The following is a 24,817-nucleotide window of genomic DNA, read 5'->3' as shown; positions in this document are numbered from 1 at the left end:
TAGTTAGCATGCTAACTGACTAACTCTAACACATCCAACATCAGGAACTGCCTCATAATTATGTTGAGAAAGTGACTGGTCTTTTGGGACCTTTCACCATGCAATGGAACAACACAGCTTTATTTGTCACTACAGTGGAAAAAAGGCTAATATTTTGCATAGCACTGTACATATGTAACCACACAAAAACACACTCACACGTGCACACACACACACACACACACACACACACACACACACACACACACACACTGATGACTAAAGTCAGAAATCTAATTACAGTGAGACCGCTGTGAGGAATGATCATGAAATAATTAACTTTAGAGGTGAAACTGTAACAAGGGTCACCTGGGTCATTAGTGTGTTTGATTAAAAAGCTCCCTCATGATTCGGCTTTATTAAATAAGGCAGTCGAAAGCAATGATCACAAGTAGCTCTCTCTCTGTACCTCTGTTCCTCCCATGATTTCACTACATAACACACACGCAGCAGACATAGACACCCCGCAGAGCTCCATCTCCCACACAGCATTCTCCACAGTCATGATCTGGACCCACTTATGAGGCTCCGTGTTTGACCTGCTTTAACAACCTCAAAGTATCCACCACATTCAGGTCATATGGCTTTAAAGCTGTTTTTAGAAACACTCTGTAGCTTGAGGTGCACCTAAAATATCACGCCCTACAGGAGAACTAATGAGGCTTACACATATTGAATTTTACCATGCTTGCTCTGTATTTTTTTACAGGCAGTTTTTCAATAGATAGAAGTAATATTGGAATCCTGACAGAAGTAATTTCTTGGATAAATACAATAAACAGTATTTGCATGGAATTTTGCTTTCAGACCTGCTTTGTTTAATCCAAACTTTCAGACTGTTTAGATTGATCCAAACCATAGTAGCAGGAGTGAAAGGGGCCGTGACCAAAGGACCAGAGTTCGGTCCACCCAAAACCGGAACCATGGTCTGGTTCTTCTACAGCATGAAAGCAATTTTCTAAATGGTCCCACAATCCATACAAAGCAATCGAGACTATTCTCCTACCTTTAGTTCCCCAATGGTGGAACAAGCTACCTTCCACTACCAGAGCAGAAGCATCCCTCGCTACCTTTGAGAAACTACTGAAGACAGCTCTTCAAAGAGCACTTACTCTCAGAACTCCTCTAACACACTAACTACTTCTAACCTAATTTCCTTCTTCCCTCTTTCACTCCTCTATTCCAATACTTCCCTTTCCAAAGAGGAGTCAAATTCTGAGTTCCCTCAGTCATTAAACTGCTGTGTAATACCAAAACTAAATGGACCAAAGGTTTAATACACAATGTAACAAAGAAACAAACCTTGGTATGGACTCTGGTCCGTACTTTTAGGTGTGAAACCATCCTAAGTATAAAGTGTTTGTAATATTGCTCCATATCGAAAAATCTAGCAACATCTTAACAACCACCTAGGATGCCTATACCAACCACTTAGCAAACACCTTCAAGAGCTACAATCACACTCATCTCTACATGTTATTTATAGTCCATAAGTAGTCAATGACTGCACTTAATAGTTTGTATGAAGCTTTTTATTACCTTTTTTATTCACCTGGCCTTTTCTAATAATGCATGTAAACAATCCATAGCCATAACAATCTAAAAAAGGACTAAATCATTGGTAAAAAAGCTATCTGAAAGCTCAAATCTCTTGGCGGAAAACAATACAAGCCTCAGCTCCACATGCTGATCTGATTAACTACAGCCAACATGAATGTCCATGTCTTGCCACTACTCTAGGGGACAGTTACAATAAGGTAAAAGGGTCAAAGACAGGTCTCTGAAAGAATCACAGACAAGACACTAGGCTTAATAAGGTCAATTGTAAATTAGTACAGTGATTCCACTGTAAACGACACCAACTCTGAGCTACACAAGAGCATATTCAACTCATGCCAACATGACGCAACAGCAACCCAACTTCACCTCCGTGAGGCGATGAAATGACGGCAATCAGAAAGCTTTGGGGGACAGCATGATAACTGCACGATAACCCTAAGGAAGGCCGTTTTGTGCATTGCATGTGTGTTGTGAGTGTGGCCGCAGGGTTGTTTTCTCATGGATGGCCCTGCAGGCACTGGGCTTTGGCACCAGCTAATCAGGGCAGATGAGAATGAACAAGAAGTGCTCTCAGAAGCCTCCTGCTGCCTCTGTGGGCACACGCACTGATCCGCCACCAGCACACACAGATAAATACAGCCGCCAACAGCCGATCATCAGTGGAAGGACCGGCAACTGACGGATGAAGCTACGATTCAAATACTGTTACAGAGCAAATGAAGTCATTAAAAAGACAACAGCGCTCATCATCGCGAACAACAACAAAAACAAGGGGGCTCAGGAGCAGAAATCCGCACATCAGATGGGTAGCACATACAAACAAACAGAGCCTTAATTATATGCTGGAGCTTCAGAACTGGGAGATGTTTTCCTTAATGTCAAGAAAAACATGGCCTCTTCTGTCTGTCCTGCTCTAGAAGTGGCCCAATTAAAATGCTCAAAGTGGCATTAGCATTCTGCGCCCATACCGTGCTCACGTGGCACCGCCACAACTCAAAGCTAAACCCTGGCAGCAGGGCTCACATCTGCATTGCTAAGTGGTGCTTTAGCTGGGCGCGTCCTCAGGGAGAGGGGATCGTGAGGCTGTGACTGTAGGCTGGAGTGAGGGGAGGCTGAGGAAGGCTGCAGCTGCAGAGGGGAGGGGACAGCAGCCTCCATCCACACTGCAGGCTTACACAGCCTCGTATTAAACTGGTGAGTCACAGTCAATGTGCCAACATTCACACTCCGAAAAATGGGAGCGAAGATAACCCCCCACTAACACACACACATACACTTTCACACTTAAAGAATGAGTGTCTTTTATGCAGTTTCAAATAAATACATGTTTGTTTTATGCCTCAACAGATGCTTTCTTGAGCTCTGGGCTTCAGATGGCTGTGGCATCATAAGAGATCAATTTCGGGTTCTTTGACTTATATGGCAAACCCTTAGGATTAATGTGTGCGCCCAAACATGTGCTGTCATAACTGCTTTAGGTTGTTATTATAACAAGTTTTTTAACTTGTTTTGGTTGCCAAATAGGCAGCCCTCTGCTATGCTGTTGATGGTCTGCTGCTACGCTATTGCTGAGATGCTTTAACACTACTGATAGACTGCTACAACAGTGCTGCAGGCAGTGATATGCTACCATGATGGGCTGCTACTGTACTGACATGCTGCTGATACACCAGGGGTTCCTAGCCTGGAGGTTTTGGCCCCCAAGGGGATCCTAACATAGTCCCCCAGGGGCAACAAGAGTGATGCTTATTAAGGTGGCTATTTTTTTTGCACAATATGCAGAGAATCAGGTCTGGAAATGATCCAGAAAGTTGTACTTTCACTGAAGCAGAACAACTTAGATCAATTCACTGTTCTACTTCGACTCTTTAACTCAACTTGATTCAGGATTTCGCATGGGTACACATGCGGGATTGGCTTAAAATGTAGAACTGAAAGTAAAAATGCCAAAGATAATGGCCAGAAACATAAGAAACTATGATAAAAAGTACTTGGAAATCTTCTGCTAAGGACTTCTGCTAATGTGGAACATCTTTGTGTATCAATGAGGGCAACACCATCACATTAAATACATTTATGTATTTATTACACTATTATGTAATGTTGGTAGGCGGTATTTTGAAGCTTAAAAATTGTCTAAACAACAAACGTTAAGAACCCATATGCCATACTATTACCCAGGTCCTGGTACACATACTAATGGACCACTACTACATTCTTGCAGGGGCATTGATATACTACTTAATGGCAGTGGACATAAACATGTATATGTAGTGGATGGAACAGTAAGTAATTAATAGGAAAATAATAAGAAGACTAAACCACAAAACATTAACAAATGTATTGTGACATCTGCTCATTCATTTTTACCATAAATGGTTTACACTTCTTTTGTTGGAGTAGTGTCCTCCCAGCTCCTCAACTCATACCAAAGTGGATAGAGCTGTATAATTTCAAAGAACACAGTTCCACAGCTCCCCCGCACAATAATAGGGGACTTTGTAGAGAAAAACCCCTCTAACCTACTATTATAGCCATCTTTTTTCCTGTATAGTTACAGCCATTGCAATAAACAAAAACAAATAAGCAGACAACCAGTTAAAGTAAATTTAACACCCATTTCCGTCTACAGGCGAGGAGAAATAAAACGTCCGTTTCAGACTGATCTCCCACTGCCCTGTAAATTTCCTACTCAAGGCAGGGGACATCTTTATATACCCATCATTATTACTAAACATCCTGCCCTGCTCAGTCTATGATGAGTAAAAAAAAACTCCACAGTATAAAGCAGCATGCAGTAATCAGCGTTGCAAAAGGAAGTGGTGGTTTTCCTGACAGCCAGCGAGAGCTCCTGCGGGTACAGTGCCAGGCAGAAGGCGCATTTGGAAAGGGGAACAGTTAAACACTGGCTCATCCAGACTCAGGGCACTGATTAGTGTCCTGTTTTTCTCATTGTCCTCATGTCTTCATCATCACCACCATTCATTTAGAACTGCAGAAGATACAAGGGCCAGAAGGAGATGGCTATGTATGGACCCTGGGGGGATATATTATTGGGTCTAAATGTATTATTCAATGTTGCATTTGTGTGCCATTGTCTGCTGACAACCAAACAATTGCATATGAAGTCCATAAGTACATAAGTATTTGAATGGTAGAAAATAAGAATGGTAGGCATATCATTGTCAAAATCTTCATAATGTTTTACAAACGTACTGCTCTATAAAAAGTATGAGCAACTTTTAGGGGTTGTTTAATTTGAAACTGTGGAGGAACCTCTTACGTATTTTAAGGAACCTTCAAGAAAGCCATTTGTCCTTTAAGGGATCTTCTATAAACATTATTTTCTTCTAAAACACTTTTCTTAAAGGTTCCCTAAAGGAATTTAAGAATTTAAGCTCACAGAAGCCTTGTTCTGATCGACATCACCCTAGGAGTGATGAGGGAAAAAAGTGCCATCTACCTTCCCAAAGAGAGCAAGACCAATTGTGCTCTCTCTGGGCTCCGGAAGCTGATGGCAAGCTACATAAACAGGATTCGAACCAGAGCCCCCCTGGCCCCCTGGTAAGATACCACTAAAAATGGTGAGTTTCTTTAATTTTACAGAACTGAAAATAGATAATCACAAGCCATCAAACCAGGCTCAACTGCTTTAACTTTTGCACCAGGAGTAAGGGCATAAAGTTATCCAAAAGCAGTGTGTAAGACTGGTGGAGGAGAAAACATGGCAAGATGCATAAAAACTGTGATTAAAAACCAGGGTTATTCCACCAAATATTTATTTCAGAACTATTAAAACTTTATGAATATGAACTTTGTTTTCTTAGCATTATTTTAGGTCTGAAAGCTCTGCAGCTTTTTTTGTTATTTCAGCCATTTCTCATTTTCTGCAAATAAATGCTCTAAATGACAATACTTTTATTTGGAATTTGGGAGAAATGCCGTCTGTAGTTTATAGAGTAAAACAACAATGTTCATTTTACTCAAACATATAGCTATAAATAGCAAAATCAGAGAAACTGATTCAGAAACTGAAGCAATCTCTTTATTTTTTTCCAGAGCTGTATATGGATGCCCTTGAAGGCTTATATTTACAACCACATGCAATATAAGGGATCATAAATGGCTACACTTGATTTCTGACCTAAGTGATGGATGTAGGTATTACAGTAAGTATGTATTCCCTTCACTGTCATACAGCTCAGACAATCTGACTGCTGAGTAACACTAAAACCTGATCCATTTCTCCTAAGTGCTGCTGTTACTACAGAAACAGCTTCATCATGTCACCTTGCACTCCTTCACCACTCTTCAATATCAGATGTGATGGGCAGGAGAGGATGAATATGTTCCACTTCACATTCACTGTCACTCACTCTACAGACTAGCATCTAGATCACTCTGTCTGAGATAAACGCGGGAGTTAACACCTCGTTTGCTCAAACCCCCATCATTATTGTGAGTGTGGCCTTCTCTAACAACCTTGCGCAATCTTTCTCTCTCTCAGGTAGAGAAAAGAAAAAGAATTGGCCAGTTCTCCAAGGTCTATCTGGAGATTTATGGAGCTGCTGAGTAACGCTGAAGTTGCTGCTTAAGAATGAATTCTTTCCATTCAATCACACTCACACTCAGCACTATCTTCATTCTGCACAGGCTACAGCAAATATTTTCCCATGATTTGTCTTAAATAAAAGCAGTCAGAGACTGTAGAAACCATGTACAGCACAAATGACTCTCAAAATAAAGGAACCACAAGACTAGCTTTGCCCAGCCCTATATATTTTAAAGACAAAGTAGCCCATTTTCCATCTTATTCGTCTCATTAATCTGTTATTCCAGATCTGTTATCTCCAGTGTCCAACTGTAACAGTTAGCTTTCCCCAGATTCTCCCACGTTATTCTAAAGCAAGATAAAGATAACCAGGAACAACAATATAAATGATACAGGAGTACTGTGTATTGCATTTGTATTTAGTTTAATGCAACAGGGCAAATGCAAATCTCGGCATGGAGTTGTAGAGGTTCCTAATGGTGTTTCATAATAATCCATCCAGAGGTGAACTTCAGGCTTGTGTACTTGTTGGATCATTGTCCTGCTGCAGAAGCCAAGTACACCTAAGCTTGAGGTCACAAACAGATGGCCAGAAACTCTCCTTCAGGATTGTCTGGTAAACAATACAATTCCTAGCTCAATCTATTACAGCAAGTTATCCAGGCCTTGAGGAAGCAAAGCAGCAACGTACTGCATGTATTGCATTTGTATTTAATGTAATACAACAAGGCAGACATCTGGGCATGGAGTTGTAGAGGTTCCTAATGGTGTTCCATGAGAATCCAGTTTATGTAGCTTGAATATTGAGATGATATCCTGCAGTAGGGGGTTGTAATAGTGAACTGGAGTGTTCTTTCAGAAAGGTAGAGCCAGCAGTTGCAAGACCCCATGCACTTTGTTCTGTTTCTTGTTCATTGCATGGGGTAGTGCGAGCCATCAAACCACTACAGTTAATTCAGAACGCGGCAGCACGACTCGTCTTCAATCTTCCGAAGTTCAGTCATGTGACTCCTTTGATGCGTTCCCTCCACTGGCTTCCTGTTGCCGCCCGCATCCGATTCAAAACCCTGACGCTGGCCTACAAGGCAAAAAACGGACCAGCACCTTCATACCTGATGGCGATGGTCAAAGCCAGATCTGCACCAAGAGCTCTTAGAGCTTCCAGTATGGCTCGGCTCGAACCTCCATCACTCAAAACACACAGAAAACAGACATCCAGACTCTTCTCTGTGCTGGCACCAAGGTGGTGGAATGAACTTCCACTGGATGTCAGAACAGCAGAGTCACTCACGGTCTTCAAACGTCGACTGAAGACACATCTTTTCAAAGAGTTCCTAAACTAAAAAAAAAAAAAAAAGGTTCCTAGGGTTCTTAACATGATTAAGTTCTATGTATCTCTTGATCCTAGTCTACAAACTAGCTTTGGATATCTTAAGTAACTTTGAAGCACTGTTGTAAGTCGCTCTGGATAAGGGCGTCTGCTAAATACCATAAATGTAAATGTAAAATGTAAATGTAGTGAAGTTGTAGTAAAACATACATAATTTAATTTTTACTATTCAAATGTTACACTTTCCCAACAACCTATGTACCCAGTGGAAAACAGCTTTGCCTCTGTACTATAACCTCAAGAAAGGCTGTCTGAGACAAAGGTTGCCTGGAAGAAGCAGGCAGGTTTTTTCCAGATGAGTTGGCAAGTCTGGCTCCACTTCTTGTCTCTACTTCCCAGTAGAGCTTAAATTCTCGAGATTTCCCACAATTCTTTGGCCTGGGTTGGGTCGGGCTCAAGAAAATAGTCTGTTTTTTAATGCTATATTTATTTTATATAAAGATGGTGTGATAAACACAATTAAGCTCAGTAACAAATCAAACTGTTTTTTTTAAATAAAAGATGCACAACTGTGTGTAGCTGTTCTTAAAAATATTTTTCTTAAATAGGTGCTTCTATGCTTCTTCAGTGTTGCAATGTTAATTAACATCATTCTGAACAGATTGGGTCGCCTTGATCAGAACGTGCACGGGCTCTGGTTGCCAATTTGTCCAACATGGTGGACAGTTTTGGCATAGTTTCTATAAAACAAATGGCAATAGAACCAAGACAGCCATGTTTGCTTTTGCAGTCATTATAAGGTCTTTAAAGGTATTAACGAAATTGCTTAGCAAAGTACTGCTCAATTGACTTCTCTACTGAATATCTGCACTTACATATTGTTTGCTCACAAGTTATTTCAGAGCTTCTTCATTCAAGCATGTAGAAAAGTGCTAAGCACAACAACATGAAAGAACAACATGACACAGTTTTCAGAGTTAATGCTAGGAGAGACTGAACCCCAGCTTTCTGAGTGCAAAGTTTCTGCAGCTGCAAGTGCTCCAGGCAGGATGGAGCTCAGTGCAACACTCACGCAGATGGAGCTAACATTTCCATGTGTCACATCTACTAATTCATTTTCACGCTTGAAAAAATAAACAACCTCATACTGATATTATGAAGTATAGCACGGAGGTTTGAAAACGCTATTGGACCAATAGTGACACCTTGGAGGAAATCCTAACCTGAGACCTGCTGATACCAATTGTTTGTTTGTTTGTTTTCATGCTTCAGAAAACAAAACCTCATTCTGATGAAATGCAGTGTACTATAGGAGTTTAAAATGCGATTGGACCAATAATGGTACCATGGGGTCCTCCTAACTTGCAGCCAGCTGATACATATTTGTTTGTTTCATGCTTGAGAAAATAAAACAAAAACAAATCTTATTCTAATACAATGCAGTATAGAACATATATATGAATATGGTAATGTATCAGTACTGCTACCTTGGGGAACTCCTTACCTTCAGACCAGCTGCCACCAACTCTTTCTTTCTTTTTTTAATGCTTAAATAATAATTAAAATATCTATATTAATAAATGATAGTGGAGAGATTTGAAAATGCTATTGGACCAATACTGGTACCTTGGGGTACTTCTAATCTGAGTCTTGCTCACACTAACACCTGTTTGTTTCATGCTTGAGGAAATAAAACAAACAAAAAAAAATCTTATTTTAAAATAAAACAGTATAGCACATGGATATAAAATTGGAAATGAATAGGTAATGGTACTTTAGGGAACCCGTAATCTTCAGACCTGCTGCCACCAACTATATGTTTGCATTTAAAGCATGAAAAAACATAATAATAAAAAAAAAAAATTTTACAGGTGTTTGAAAGCTCTATTGAACCAATAATGGTACCTTGCGGTACTCCTAATCTAAGTTTTGCTCACACTTACACTTTTGAAAATGCTATTGGACCCATTCTGTTAGCTTGAGGAACCCCCTAGTAGTATAACATCTGTTACAACATACAGTATTTTTATCAGACGGAGCTCATATGTGTCATATTTACTTATTCGTTTTCATAGTACTGGATAAAATAACTATTCATACTCAGTATAAAGTTCAGTATAACATAGGGATTGAAACTAACACTGGACCTATACTAGTTCCTTGGGGCACACCTGACCTAACCCCAAAATCTACCGAAACAAAACTAATTTTCTGCCCTCTTGCTCGCTTTTTCTGTGTAACATTCACACTCCATTCATATTGGGATAATCCTTGGCCATCATCATCTGTCTCCCTCTGTGCCATCTCCTCTACTTACACAGCCCAACCGCTGATCTCAGACCTGCCTGCCTCCATCCTAATCTATTCATTCAACCCCAGCCAGCCTTTCACTGCTGCCAAACACCACAGAAACAGGCATTCATGTTTGATGCTGATTTAAAAAGAAAAAAAAAAGATGAAAAAAAAAACACACTCCCATGGCTGCAGAAAAGCCCCCCGCTTTCGCCTCCCCTTAACAAGCGGTGCAGCTTGGCTGTTTTATTTATGAAAATTCATCTATAATTTAGCCAAGAGACCTGTCTCGTACCATGAGATATGCCAGATAAACGCTGCTAAATAAGCCTCAATATAACCTTCTTTATAACCCGCAACACTCTGTGACTGTGTTTTATAGATGGATCACACACACACACACACACACACACACACTGCTACTCTACATAAACACACACACACACATACACTGCTACTCCACACACACAGCATGAGTATTGATCCTCCTTAATCCCTCCTGAAGTGATTCAGTAGTCACTACACTCTTAAAAATAGTCTCTATTAAAAATAGCCACACTTTATAAAAACTTTAAACATCCCATAAAAAGTGTCTTTTACAAGCCTTTTAAAGGTTCTTCTTTTCACTCTTTCACTCCTTTATCCTACAAATCTTCTCACAAATATGGTTCCAAAAGTGGCACAAATATGGCAATATGATTAATACACAACAAAAGAAGGAAAACAAAAAAGAAATGGAAAACCAAACAATGGAACTCACGTAAGGTACCGACTCCAAAGTGTCCGTGTTGACTATAATTGGTGCAGGGCTTGCCTGTAAAAAAGAAAAAAGATGGAGAGAGGAAGAGAGAGAGAGAGGGAGAGAGAGATCAGAGTGGGTTGGCAATGCGTGAACTGCCCTATTTTCTATTAATGGCCGCTGAGTGCTGCTTAAGTCCGGAGCTGTGGTGGTTAGTGTCGGGGCTTAGCTCGGCGATGCCATATTGATAAACACGGCTTCAATATAGAACACACACACATGACAAATAACACTGCGCGTCAACAAGATACACACACAAACACACACACACACACACACACACACACACACTTACATACTTACACACAAACACTCACACACATTCATGGGAGTCATGAGATTTGAGATGAGATGAATGATGATATTATACAGAGGACACAGGAGGATTGTTTTGACAAAAAAAATCTTTAAAAAAGGGGAAAAACAATTTTAATTGTAAATACAAAGATCTTTTTGTTTTTTTTGTTATTGCTGAGAATGAGAATTAGAACCAGTGCCTGACCTTTAAACTCTTAGAGAACTTTTCCACCAAAAGAACTCTGGTTCTTGAACCAATTCCATTCGGGCTTATAAGAACTGTGGTGCTTTTCAGCAAACCAGCTCGGAACCATCAAAACGTCACATCATACGTCATTAACAGAGGGCATTGTAGTCATGGAAGAACCTAGTATTTTTCGTTCCCGCTTTGGAACCTACTTTTGTTGGTGGAAACGCAGCAAACCGGTTCAAAATTAGCTTTGTACCCCAGAACAGTGTCAGTTCCACATCGGTGGAAAAGCACTATCAGTGTACAGATACTAGCTTTAATTATACCACAGCTCATCATCTCTCACAAACAGCATTACTATTTAATATCTAGTATAGGTTCCACACACAGTACGAACGCTCTACCACACTCCCCTTGGTTAAAGGAAACCACGGCAAAAATCCACAAAACCACTGGGTTAAAAGTTTAACACAATTGCTTTCAGAGTGCATTTAGTATCTGGTTACTGTCGCCTTTCTGTCAGCTCCAACCAGTCTGGCTAATCTCCGGTTATCCCTCGCATTAAACAAGGAGTTTCCATCTGCACAACTGAACAGGCATCACTCAATAGGCAACTCTAAGTAACCAATACTGTTGTACTAAAAATCTAGTGTGATTAGGAGTTACAGAAATATGCCACACTCAAAATTAATCACTAAACCATCAGTGAGTGTACAGATACTCGTTCTATTTATACCCCAGCTCATCTCCCAATCCATCTCTCACAAACAGCATTATTATTTAATATCTAGTACTGCTCGGTTTGTATCTGTGTGCATAACCAAGGACAAAGAAAACATTTCCCAAAATCATCACATAACATGTCCAAGTCTGGACTGTTGCTATCATTAAGGGCAGGTTCATGCTGTTTATGTCAAATTCTGACTCTTGGCTGACAGAAATGAGACCCCAGCATGCAATTCTGCTTTTGTGGTCCATCTGAGATGCTTTTCTGCTCACCACAATAGTACAGAGTGCTTCCGTTGTAAAACAAAAATGTGTATTTAAGTATATTTTTTAAAAGCATACTTATCATGGAAAAGTACATACTTTTTAAAAATTAAATATGTACTTAAATATATACTAAATGTACTATTTTGGAACAACTTGTATATATATATATATATATATATATATATATATATATATATATTTTTTTTTTTTTCCTATAAACACAACATAAAATGGAAATACAGGGAAAAGTGTATTTAATGTGTATTTTTATATTTTCCATGTATTAAATTGAAAATGCACTTTTAGCATTCTTTATCTAATTTGAACATACTTGTAACACTCTTAAGTATACTTTCCACAAGGGTTATCAGTATTTGGTTACTATCACCTTTCTGTCAGCTCCAACCAGACTGTCCATTCTCTGATTGTCTCTCTTATTAACAATGTGTTCCCACCTGCACAAATAAATAGGCATTACTCAACAGGCAATTCTGAGTAAACAAGACTGTTGTGCTAAAATCTATCCTAATTAGAGGTTATATCATTAAGCCACACCCAAAATGACTGAGCTCAATTGTATTTCTCAAATTCTAAAGGTTGATATGAATATTCCCTGATCCTGAAGAAAATGTACTTATTAGACTTCTTAGACCACTATTTACCTTCCTCACCATTCATTACTCACAAAATTCTGAACATATGTGGGATTAGATACAAATCCGAACACATGAACCACTTCAGGATGTGGTCTCAGAACCATCAAAATTATTGATACATGTAAAATTGGAAAATTCGGGCATTTGCATAAAAGATGCTTCTGCTACTTTTAAGTTGTGTGTCTGGCTGCATTTTGGCTTTCCAGTGGAAACAATAAACGGTGGTTATGGTTATGCATAGTTAAATTACACAAGATTTAGGAGAAAAAAACACAAACCATTGTCTTAATATGACTAGTTGTGGTTTGCACTTATTGTTTGCACTATATAAGACCTAGAAACTTTTTATTTTTATTTTTTATTCTTATTCTTATTTCTATTTCTTACTAAATCAATGTGTGAGAGAAACCAGTCTGTTAAGTTTGCGTTATATGATTTTCTCAAACAAAACTCTAGCTTTCAAGCCATTTTTCATTTTTGAGGTTTTCTTTAAAATTTTATTTTTAAATCTCGTCTCGTCTCGTTCTCGTGACCCCAGTATCTTGCCTCATCTCGTCTCGTGATATTAGTGTCTCGTCACACCCCTACAATCTCCTCTAAATGAATGCTCTTTTTTTGAGCATCTTAAATAACCACTTAGAAACTGTTTTGTCCAGGTTTCATGTAAATAGAAATACAGTATAAGAGCCATGAAACTGACCCAAGGACAAGATAAAAAGAGGTCTAATTACAGTAAAAATTGATCAGTTCTGTTCTCTGCACACACACACACATCACCCAGGAAGTGAGCTAGCATTCAGTGGCAGTCGGCGGCACAGGGCTCAGGTGGGATACGGGCAGTGCTGTTAAGAGAACGATCAATGACAGAGGCTGAGACTTTCTCTGCTTACTGCACACCACGCCAGCTGCATTAATGAAGCTAAAGCCTCAAGAGCTCCAGCTTCAGACAACCTAATGAAGAGCTCCTGTTCTATCCATGTGGGACACACACTCTCTCTCTCTCACACACACACACTTCATTTTAAAGAGTCTTGTGCATAGACAGAAAGTCTTTCATCTGTCTCTTCAGGTTATTCCTCTGAAAGAAAGGAAGAGTAACACATCAAAACATCCAGTCTCAAAAGCAGCATCTGCCACCCATCAGACTCCTACAGTACGCTGTCCACAGAAGTTTAACCACAACAGTGTGGAATAGAGTTGGAGTTTTTACAGTAATGATTCACTAAATCTGCAAGAAAGAGGCAATTGCTTCAAGCAACTGACGACAGAGTGTCAAAATAAAAGTCTCTATTACAAACCATCAAACACAATGTGTCACAACTGTCACTGTACTGAACAGAGCTTGTCAAATTTAAAATAACTAAAACAAACAGACCATGTCAAAATAAAAGCCAAATCTAAACAAGAAACCAGTATCAAAATAAAAGTTTTTAATACAAATGACCAAATTGGCTGTGCAAAACATAAGTTACTAATATAAATAACAAAACAGACTGTGTCAAAATTAAAATAACTAATACAAACAGATTATGTCAAAATAAAAGTCAACTCCAAAAAAAATATCATTGTTCAAATAAAAGTTAATAATATGAATGACCAAACAGCCTTTGCAAAACATAAGTTACTAATGTAACCAAACAGACTGTGTCAAAATAAAAGTCAACTCCAAACAAACAAACAGAATCAATGTCAAAATAAAAGTTAATAATATATATGACCAAACAGACCATACAAAATACAAGTTACTTATATAAATTACATAACAGACTGTGCAAAATGTAAGTTGCTAATATAAACGACCAAACAGACTCTGCCAAAAGGATAAGGTCACCAGTATAAATGACCAAATGACCTGTGCGAAATATAAGTTACAAAAGTGAAAAAAAAAACAATTATTTGTTTTAATAATTGATAGATAATTTAATACAATAGTAATTCTGTGCAGCCAAACTGTTTTTGATGAACAAACTGTTAAACTTTGTGGTACTGAATGAGAAGAAGGTTTCTGATTTTTGAGAAGAACCCATTGCTGGATAGTGGCATTGACACCCATGTGTTTGTTTTCTTGACTGGCTCACAATTTACTCATAAAATCATTAGTGCTGTTTTTGACATCATTATTTCAGAACATATGTATTGAAGAGATTTCTGAGATCATGCATAACATTTCTATCTGTTAAATCCAGACTATGTAGGGGTTATTAACTGTAGCTTCAAAACGCTTCAGTAAACATGTTCATACACATACTGTAAAGATGTGTCTACACATAAAGCTGTTTGTTTGAACTGAACAATCAAGCTAAAAAAAAAAACACTTAAGAACCTTCATTATTCCAGCGTGTGGCTGGAAATGAAAAAAATCCCCCTAAAGCCCAAGCAGGCAAAAAAACAAGTATGAGTGGTCTCCACTGGGACCAATAAGTACTCTGACTTGCCCACTGAAAAGCCTACGCTAATTTTCAACCCAACGTCAGGAGTAATCTAGCCGGTGGAATGAGCAGTCCTGTGAGCTGAAGCTGATTGAGCTGGAAGCCTCCGGGAGCTCTGTAAGTGCAGTTTGGAGTTCTGAGCTGTGTTCTTCAGAACAGAACACACGCGGGCGGATTAAATGTACAACGCATGCTGAACGGAGTCTCCGAGGCATCCTGGCGATCAAGTCAAACAGTTCGGCGTTACACAGCATGGCCGGGCATCACTCGAAAGCTCTCGGTAGAAAGCTTTCTCAAGAGCATCCTGAGAGACCAATCACAAGCTCTCACCTCAGGGAGGAGGAGAGAGAACAGGAAAGGCAGATTTCTCCTGCAGCGTTTCAGAGGTTGTGGCAATCATATATATGGAGCTGTGTGTGAATCATCTCCTAAATTAAACAAGTCTTCTTTGTGAAATATAATAGGTCTCTGAGTTGTATATGCATGATGCACATGAAACTCTTCCTCAACCTCCATTGTCTGCAGTAGCTAGTAAAAGAAAATATTCAGAAAAACGGGTCGATCAGGAAGGCAGAGCTGAAGCCGGGCAGGGACGCTGTCTCTTCAGATAGGAGCTAATTAACAGCTTCAGGAACAGCATGGCAGTTTGTTCCTGTGTTATTTGTGCAAATAACACATCAATGTTATATGCTTTGCCCAGTAATTCAGAACTAAGGAACAAATGGTTAGAATTTGTCTATGGAGGAACACCACCAGCAAAGTACATTTGAGCTAGGTAGCAAGTAATGCATACTTCATCAGTAGTTACACTGTAGTTACATAGCTTGTTACCGTGTAACTATGAAGACAATTGTTATGAATTAGGGACCTAATAAAATAATAAAAGAATAGAAAGTAAAATCTAAGAAATAGAAAGACAGCAAATAAGAGCAGAAGAAAGAGAAAGAGACAGAGAGACAAAGGAGAGATATATAGAGAGAAATAGTAGCAGGAGAGAAAGATAGAGGCAGAAGAGAGAGAGACAACAAGTGAAAACCAGGACAGAGAGAGAGAGAGAGAGGGTAAAAGAGAGAGAAAAGAAAAAGAAAGAAAGAGAGAAGCAGGAAGGATATAGATTGAGGAAGAAAGAAGGTTGGATCATGAGTTTCAAGAGAGAGAAAAAAAACAAGAAAGTGGGAGTGAAACATAAAGAAAGAAGCAAGAGTGATACTGAGACACAGAGCGAGAAAGCAGGAGAGAAATTAAGAGAACGGCAAGGAAAGAGAAAGAGAGAGAAAGAGGAAGAAAAAGAAAGAGATGGACATTTTTTTCCCAGGCTAAGAAGTAGTAATATTTCTTGTATGTGTTTATTGGCTCACTCTCCCTCACTTTACCTCACTCTGCCTCCAGCTTTGTTATGTCACATGATCACAGTCCGTAAAGCTTGAAGGGCTCCCTCTGTTGCTGAAAGTGGGTAAGGCTATTTTGAGTGCATTCATTTTGCAATAGCAATAAAAATATAATTAATCATACCACCCTATTTACTTCTGTTGTCACTTATTTTGTTAGGCAGCAACATTATAAGTGCTAATTATTTCTGGTTTTATTTTATTGGTTTTATTGTGGGAATGCTTTGACTTCTTGTTGCTTATTTTTGTCATAACATTCATTCCAATAAAGCTTCTTTAAAATATTGAATCATAAGAGAGAGAGAGATAATTTGAAGCCATCCCACCCTGATCAAGGTCTGATGTTTGTGTGTGACGGGCAGAGACAGAAACACTGCTATGTGTGTGTGTGTGTGTGTGTGTGTGTGTGTGTGTATGAGCAGCTGATGCTCTAATCTAATATGAAGCTGAATAAACACATACAGTACTCTGTACACTGTTCCATTAATATAGAACATGCTGCACTCATATTTAACTTCACATTTTTATGTCATCATAAATATAAGCTACATAGTGTGAATAGTAAAGTCAGAGACTTTTACCCTCTTTCTGAGTGTGTGAAGGGTGGGTGGTGGGGTTTGAAATGTGATTATTAGATGAGCTGAGAGGGTGATGTAGAGTGCCTTGCATGTGTAATGTAGAGTGTAAGGGTCTTACAGAGTTCGGGGCATATGTGTGTGTATAAGGGATTCTGAGTAGAGAAGGGGGAAGTGCACAGTAAGGAGTGTACTGGAAAGTGTGTGTGTGTGTGTGTGTGTGTGTGGTGGGGGGTGGTGTTGTGTGGGGGGTGTGTTTGGTACAGTGCAGGGGCACCTCAGCAGCGTGTGGGTAAAGACACTGGAAATACTGAATACGTCCCACAGGGCTTAGAAGAGCCACCAAACTGGGGCAGAACTCCCTCTGAAATATCTGCAGCCCTTCTGCACCATGCACTACTTTACTGAGCCAGCAAACCAGAGAGAGAGAGAGAGAGAGAGAGAGAGAGAGAGAGAGAGAGAGAGAGAGAGAGAAAGAAAGATATACAGACTATAGTAAAACTATTTAACTGGGTAGAACATGTACATTTATTTGTTAAAAACAGTACAATAAATGCCAATATGCAGATAAAGACTTCAAAAAAATATTAACTTGTTTGTTTTACTTGACTTTATTAATTTAATTAAAACAAATAATAATTCCCTTTTAAGGTGTAATTGCGGAGAAAAGGAACAGCCGCAGATGTTGCACAGGGGCTTTGTTCACCATATCGTGTACATGGAAGCTGGACGAACTCCAGAGCTGAAGACACTTCGCGACAACGCCTGTCATTGGTCGTTGCAGTTGTGGAGCGTACGAGACAGGCAATGCAAAGCCGCAGAAAGCTATGCCAGTATGCCAGTTTGAAAGCTTGCGAAAGCATGCTTGACTTTGTGCAATGATCATAAACTTGGTGATCTATAATTATTTATAATATTCTTATCCTTTTTTTGCTTTTACTGCTTTATTATTATAGTATCATCACTAAATCAGTATTCTTTACTTTATTTAGCTACATTTTATTATTCTTCTTATTATTATTTTTCTTATTATTATTCTTATTATTGCTTATTTTCCTTTGTTTTAAACTGTAGAAAATTATTTGGTTGTCTCATCTTACTTTGATTTCCATTTTTTAAATATATACTTATACAGTAGCAGTAAAAGTTTGGATCTTATGTTCAGTGTTTTTTGTTTTTCAAGAACTTTGAAAGTATCTTCAAGTACTGTCACAAAGACCATCCAAAACATTATGATGAAACTGATACTCATCAGGACAAGCCCAAAAATGGAAAACTTAGAGTTGCCTCTGTTGCAAAGGATAAGATCATTAGAGTTTTAAGCCTCAAAAAGCACAAGTTAACAGCACCACCTAAATGCTTCACAGAGTATTTTCATACCTGTCAAATTTTTGATTAAAAAATAAGGGATATTTTCCTCTGTCCGCTTAAAGTTGTCCCACCAGCCCAACGTAGGTTCAGTATCCCTTACATTTTAAGAGAGGTTTACAAAAAAAATCTAAAATAACGACATGTGAACCACTTACACACAATTAGATTATCAGAATCTGAAATGTTGCGGACATTCCTACATATGTCATTCTTTTAATACAGCCAAATTAAAAACACTTTTCCAAATATTTTTTTTAAAAGTTAAGATTTCATGTCTTTTTGGCATAAATGCACTCTTTTTTATAATATATTTTTTATTTATTTAATGGATTTAAAATTGAACAAAGGGTGCACAAATTCTGCAAACTGAATCTTTTGATCACTCCACCCCTGATCAGTTTAGTTAATTTTTAACATTTATAGTTCAAGCTGTATTTTTTTTTATTTTAAAAGGTTTAATCTGTGTGTTTTATTTCAGAGACGAGTATTTTTAAGCAGCTATCAGAAAAATCTCATCACAGTTTACATGATTAGCCTACCGTTCCCTTTCTTTTAGAAAAATCGCTGTATATACAGATCTGTTTTAACATCAGCTGCTCCGACTAGCTGCCTGTGGCTTCCCCACACTGACCCTCCTTTGCAAGCTGATTGGCTGTTTCTCCTGAAAGGCGGGACTTTCTCCTTGAACCGGCTGCACGATTGGTTAAGAGACACAGAGCAGTCAGCTCCCTGTCTCCTCAATAATATATATTTTTTTTATTTTAATATAATACGGGAAATTTACGGGAAAATACTAATACGGGAGGACAGCGGGAAAGAGGAGTAAAATACGGTAGTTTCCCGGCCAAAACGGGAGACTTGACAGGTATGTATTTTGGTTTGTTTAACACTTTTAAGTTACTACATGATTCCTTATGTTTTCCTTCATCGTCTGGATGACTTCAGATGTCCAAAACAAATCACAAACTTGCTCATTTCAATAACTGATTGAATAGAAATGGTCCATGAAATAAAGCCACCATTTCAGAGGCATGTATTTGGAATTCTTACAACAATGCTTGACGCAAAACTCCTTTTTTTAAAGCTCCCTAAAGAGGTTCTTTTCTTATTATGGTTCTCTCCCTGGGCTGATCTATAAGCGCACTGGCAGCAACCTCCCACCACCAAAACAACACAAGCAAGCGCTGTGGGTGTTGTGATTAATTGTGAAGAACATTTCTTTTCATTTCTGTTTATGTGGAAATTTCTGAACAGGCAGGTAGATAAGGGCAGCCATAAACACAGGATGAAGTCTGAAAACGCAGGAAACACAGGGCTTAACAGACCTGTCAGTACTGTTATCCCATATTGTGTAATAGAGTAGGTAGAGTAGTGTGTAGACGATACGGCTAAAAGGATTGCCTTCTGTACAACATGTGAACCACCAACTCACTACCAGGCCTGTGTAACTCAACCTACATCTAGAAATCTAGAAATACAGGTAACACTTTCTTTGAATGTCATCTCTATAAGACTATATAAACATACTCATAACACATTATAATGCATTCATGAGGCATTATAAACATGGCTATACATATTTATAAAAATGTATAATTCATTATAGCAATGTTTATTATGCATCATGAACTGTGATTATAATGCATTAATAGCTGCGTTTATAACATGTTATACATCGATACCAAGAAACTCTTTATCATGACTAAAAAAGCTTCCAACTTATAAACACACCCTCAATAATCCTATAAATATATTTTTAACCACTCATAAATTATTCTTGTCTTGAATATAATATTAATTTTAGTCAATTATAATGTATTATAACAGGTCTTTGTGCACAAGTAAAGTGCCAGACTTTCATTGTAGGACTATATTATTATTGATAGAGATATACTTTTTTAACATGTATATTATAAGCACAGCTTATAATGTATTATGATCACAGGTCATAATGCTTAACAAACATGGCTATAATGGGTAATGCATTTTTATAAACATTTTTTTTAATAAACTTTTTTATAATGCCTTATGAATGCATTATAATATGTTATGAATGTGGTTATAGCCTCTAATAAAGATGACATTCATAGAAAGTGTTAACAAAATACAGCTCAATCCTGACTCTAAACAACCACAACATTTGATAGTCTCCACACAAATCCCAACCTATGGAGATGCAATCAAATTTATAAGTGGTCCAAAAGACTGAGGCGATGCCACTATGATTTGAGGATGGATGCTGGTTCAAATCCTGGATTTTATTGCTTGTCATCAGCAGCCGGAGTCTGAGAGAGCACAATTGGCCTTGTTCTTTCTGGGTGGGTAGAGGGGGCTCTCTTCCCACATCACTCTTAAGGTTATTATTGGTCAGCACAGTCATCTGTTAGTTGATATACCAGAACTGAGTAGCTGCGCTTTCCTTAATGTATGTTGGCTGCCCAGTAATTCTGTCTTCATGTATGGAAGAAGGAATGTGCTTGACTTAATCCTCCTAGTTTTGGGGGCAATACTAGTGATAGCTGAAGAACTAATGAGCCTTCCAAATTAGAAAAAAACAAACAAACAAACTATTATTCGCACATTGCAAATTTGGTTTAATAGCTAAATTTGAGATTGCAATAGATACTATTAAAGGATTCATTTATACCAATAAGGATTCTATTTTCTGTAGTAACTAATAACATGATCAGGATGTATCATCAGATATTAAGGAAACTGAGTTTAAGCACTGCCAGCTCACGTCAGCAAAGTTTCAGATAGTACTTATTTATTTGAACTCTGCAGTGCGTGACAGTCCCATTTCCAAACTCGGGGTTGTCAGGTATAAACAACATCACACAAACAGTGCTGCAGTCATGGAAACAGGCGAACTGGCTTTTTTTTTTGCAGAGTAAGTAGCAAACAGATAACCATTTTCTGTCAAAGTCAAGCAAGTTCTGGATGTTAATATACACAGATTCCTTTCCTGAAAACTGTAAATAAAGTGCTTTTGTTTATTTACAGTAAACTTAGATTTCCAATATTTTCAACAGCGCAGTTAGCAGCAGCGCTAGCCATGGTTAGCAGCAGCAGTTCATCCCATGTAGCTTGATATAACACGATAAACATGCATGCTACAGTCCAATATACTCCCCTCTGAACAGCAAAAGAACAAGTGCTGCGGTTATTGGCTAATACTAATACTGCTCCAGCCTTGTTGATGGAGAAACTTCACTGAAACTCCTTTATATAATGTGTACTTCAAACTGACTGGTAGAATTCATACATAAGGTGTACACAACTAGATTATAAGACTCTATTCATAAGATTTTAAGTGCGCCTTATAGTCCGAAAAATATGGTACGTGACTTTTGGTCAAAATCTGAAGATCATGTCAATAACAGTGTGTTCTCTACCTGCCTGGGAGATCATCAAATCCAGTGTTGGTCAGTTTCAAAAACCAACACTATGCGGTTCTGATCAAAAGCATGATAACTCCCCCAAGTTCAACCGGGTATTAAAGGGGTCTCAGACAAAGTCAACGTGTTAAACACACAGAAGGTTTTTGGGAGACTCTAAGATAAGCTCCAGTTGCAGTACTTGCTCTAGTTTACCGCTCTCAATAATTCAGGCCAAAGAGACGCTATACATAGAGCCACAGCTCCAGCCTCAATAATGCAGGAGCACGTGCTCACATGCTAAAAACCATCAACAACAGCACAGGAAGAGAACAGCGCGGGGGGAGGCCGGGGGTACAAGAGTACACAGTCTGCTTAAGGACAACTCTGTGAAGAAAAGCTCTGTTTGAAAAGTTAAAATAGTCATAGTTTCTCAAAACTCACAATGTTCTATGCAAATTCCCAAAACTGGAGAGCTACAGAAGCTACCAGTGAAGATCGCCTTTCTTCAGAAAGTAATGCTTTCTGAAAGTTTTGGGACAAGAGGAAAGATCCACTGCTGTTTTTTTCTTTTAGAGGTGATCAATATTTTTTTTCAGCATGTTTTTTCAACAGATTACATTAATATTCATATTAGAACAACCCCATTTTTATTATACACATGATCTGTAGACCTGGCTTTTTCATGAATATACAGTACAGGCCAGAAGTTTGCACACACATTCTCTTTTTCAATGCGTTTTCTTTATTTTCATGACTATTTACTTGTTGTTAAGTACATAAACCTCCACATGTGTTCATTCATAGTTCTGATGCCTTCAGTGATAATCTACAATGTAAATAGTCATGAAAATAAAGAAAATGCATTGAAAAATAGGAGGTGTGTCTAAACTTTCGGCCTGTACTGTACAGTACATCAAAAGTTAAGCTGGGTTTTGTGCTGTGCAGCACGTCCAGGACGTGTGATGTCACTTAAAGCAAATTAAACCAAGCACGTCATGTTGCAACGTTTTGATTCTTGGCACAAGAAGTAGATACACAGCGCTGTCTCTGTGTCTGTGTAAGTAACAGGCTGCTGCTGCCTGAGAAGTGATAGGGGGAGTGTGAGGGGGCGGAGGGGCAGGAGTAAACACGAGGTAACCATATAGCCCCCATCCACATGGTTGGGCACATGCTTGTAAACGTGAGCACGTGTGGAAAACTGTGCGCCTCTGTCCAGCACAGTTTTGCAGTGCAGATATTTCCAGTTACAGCTGAATTCCAGTTACTTTGAATCACAGAAAACTGCTCTTATTTACCCTTTAAATAAAGGGCCGATTACTGTTGTTTTGCTGTTTTGTCAGGTTTTGAGTGTTCGGCGCTGACTCAGCTCCTGAGCAGTCCGGACGCGAGACAGCACGTGGGTGGGGGCAAGGCTGGTTACGTCATGAGCCCTGCATTGTTTAATATGGGGATATATATATCTTTTTTTTTATCGTGAAGCCCTAATATACTGTAATATAGCAACAAGCATCATGATTTTTGACGTACCTTTCGCAAGGTGTATGATAAGGCCCTGAAACATTTTTATCATTTAAACTAGAAAACAGAAACCTTTTGTGTAACTATCCTTCTTCATCCCTCCATTCATACTGTATGCAGCACTTTGCTTGCATAAGCTGAGTCATATTTCTTTATGTAATGAAAAAAACCTTCTAGTTAAACCTCAGATTTTGCATTCATGAGCTGTATGTTCAGGGTTCTTGATCTTTAAAAGACTTCCTGTCTTTGCAGAAGATTTGCAGAAGTTTTATCAATGGTTTCAAGAACAGAAAATACCAAAGCTACAGTGTTCTCATTAAGATGACCTGCTAATCGATGTACCCGCACACGGGGACCCTGATTAACTGTAACTCAGACAAAGAAGCAATGGAAGGAGCTATGCCTGAAGAATGACCAATTAGTGCTCAGACAGACCCTCCTAGCTGTGCAGGGATTAAAATGCTGCTCCAGGAACCTCAAACTCAAAGCATCCTTCAACCCACGATCATTCATCTGTGAATGCGTGACCGGCCCCATACATCACTCCTCGTCACCGCCTGTATGGCGGTGTGTGAGTCTCATTGTGATTCCTGTCTGGCTTTCAACATAAGACGGATGTGCGCCATCACCGGCAATCTCCAGGCAGCAGCCTTACGTCGGCCCAGGGGTGAGCAAACAGAGGGCGAAGGGGGACGGAGCCCCCATTAATCAGGGTGGGTTCATAAAGCTGCTCATAAAGGACCTGAGCACAGTGAAGCTGAATGTATGGAACAGAACACTGTGTGCTTTAAAGATTTTCATACTGTTACAGAGTACAGAACATTCCACCAGATCGTCGCTGTCCGTGGTGCTGAAACTGCACCTTCTGGCACCTTCTGGTAGAACCCTTGGCCCTACCACTTACTCATAGCCCTAGTTTTCGAGTGTAACCCTTCCCTTTGAAACAGATTTACAAGGGGAAGGGGTGAAATATATCCCCTAAGAATTGGGACAACCCTTCAAGCACCCGATACGTCATTAGGAGGGCTAAAGTTCAGTAATCTAGCTGCTACTGGTTAACTAATTAACTTTAGGGCATATTTTATTGTATATCTTCAGAAAGGGAGGAGATGGTGCAGAAATGATGTATTATTGTCCATTTCATAATTTCTTCCTTTTTTTCTGTGAAGAGGAGCTGAAAATAGCTTTGATTACTTTTAATTTATTATACAGTCATATGAAAAACCCTATTAATCTTAAGCATTTTTAGATCTAAATATTTGGTTGTTTGTAACAGCCATTTCAGTTTGATTTATCTAATAACTGATGGACACAGTAATATTTCAGGATTGAAATGAGGTTTATTGTACTTATCATTTTATTGATTTGAATACTCCTAACTACTTTTTACTGACTTACTGAAGCACAAAATTGGTTTGTTAACCTCATTGAGCTTTGAACTTCATAGC

The 24,817-nt window shown here is 38.7% G+C and overlaps 1 protein-coding gene across 30 annotated transcripts in view; it reads right to left on the bottom strand.

The window, feature by feature from the left end:
* The window catches only part of dlg2 (discs, large homolog 2 (Drosophila)), a 440,002-nt gene that overhangs the window by 121,824 nt on the left and 293,361 nt on the right, over positions 1-24,817 (bottom strand). For all 30 annotated transcript variants that reach the window (XM_049468833.1, XM_049468837.1, XM_049468835.1 and 27 more), the window contains one exon: positions 10,534-10,587. In XM_049468833.1, the coding sequence (XP_049324790.1) occupies positions 10,534-10,587 (54 nt within the window). The remainder of the gene's footprint in view (positions 1-10,533; positions 10,588-24,817) is intronic.

The sequence above is a fragment of the Astyanax mexicanus genome, chromosome 20 (assembly GCF_023375975.1).
Source record: "Astyanax mexicanus isolate ESR-SI-001 chromosome 20, AstMex3_surface, whole genome shotgun sequence".
NCBI lineage: Eukaryota > Metazoa > Chordata > Actinopteri > Characiformes > Acestrorhamphidae > Astyanax > Astyanax mexicanus.
This window is presented reverse-complemented; position numbering and strand designations above follow the sequence as displayed.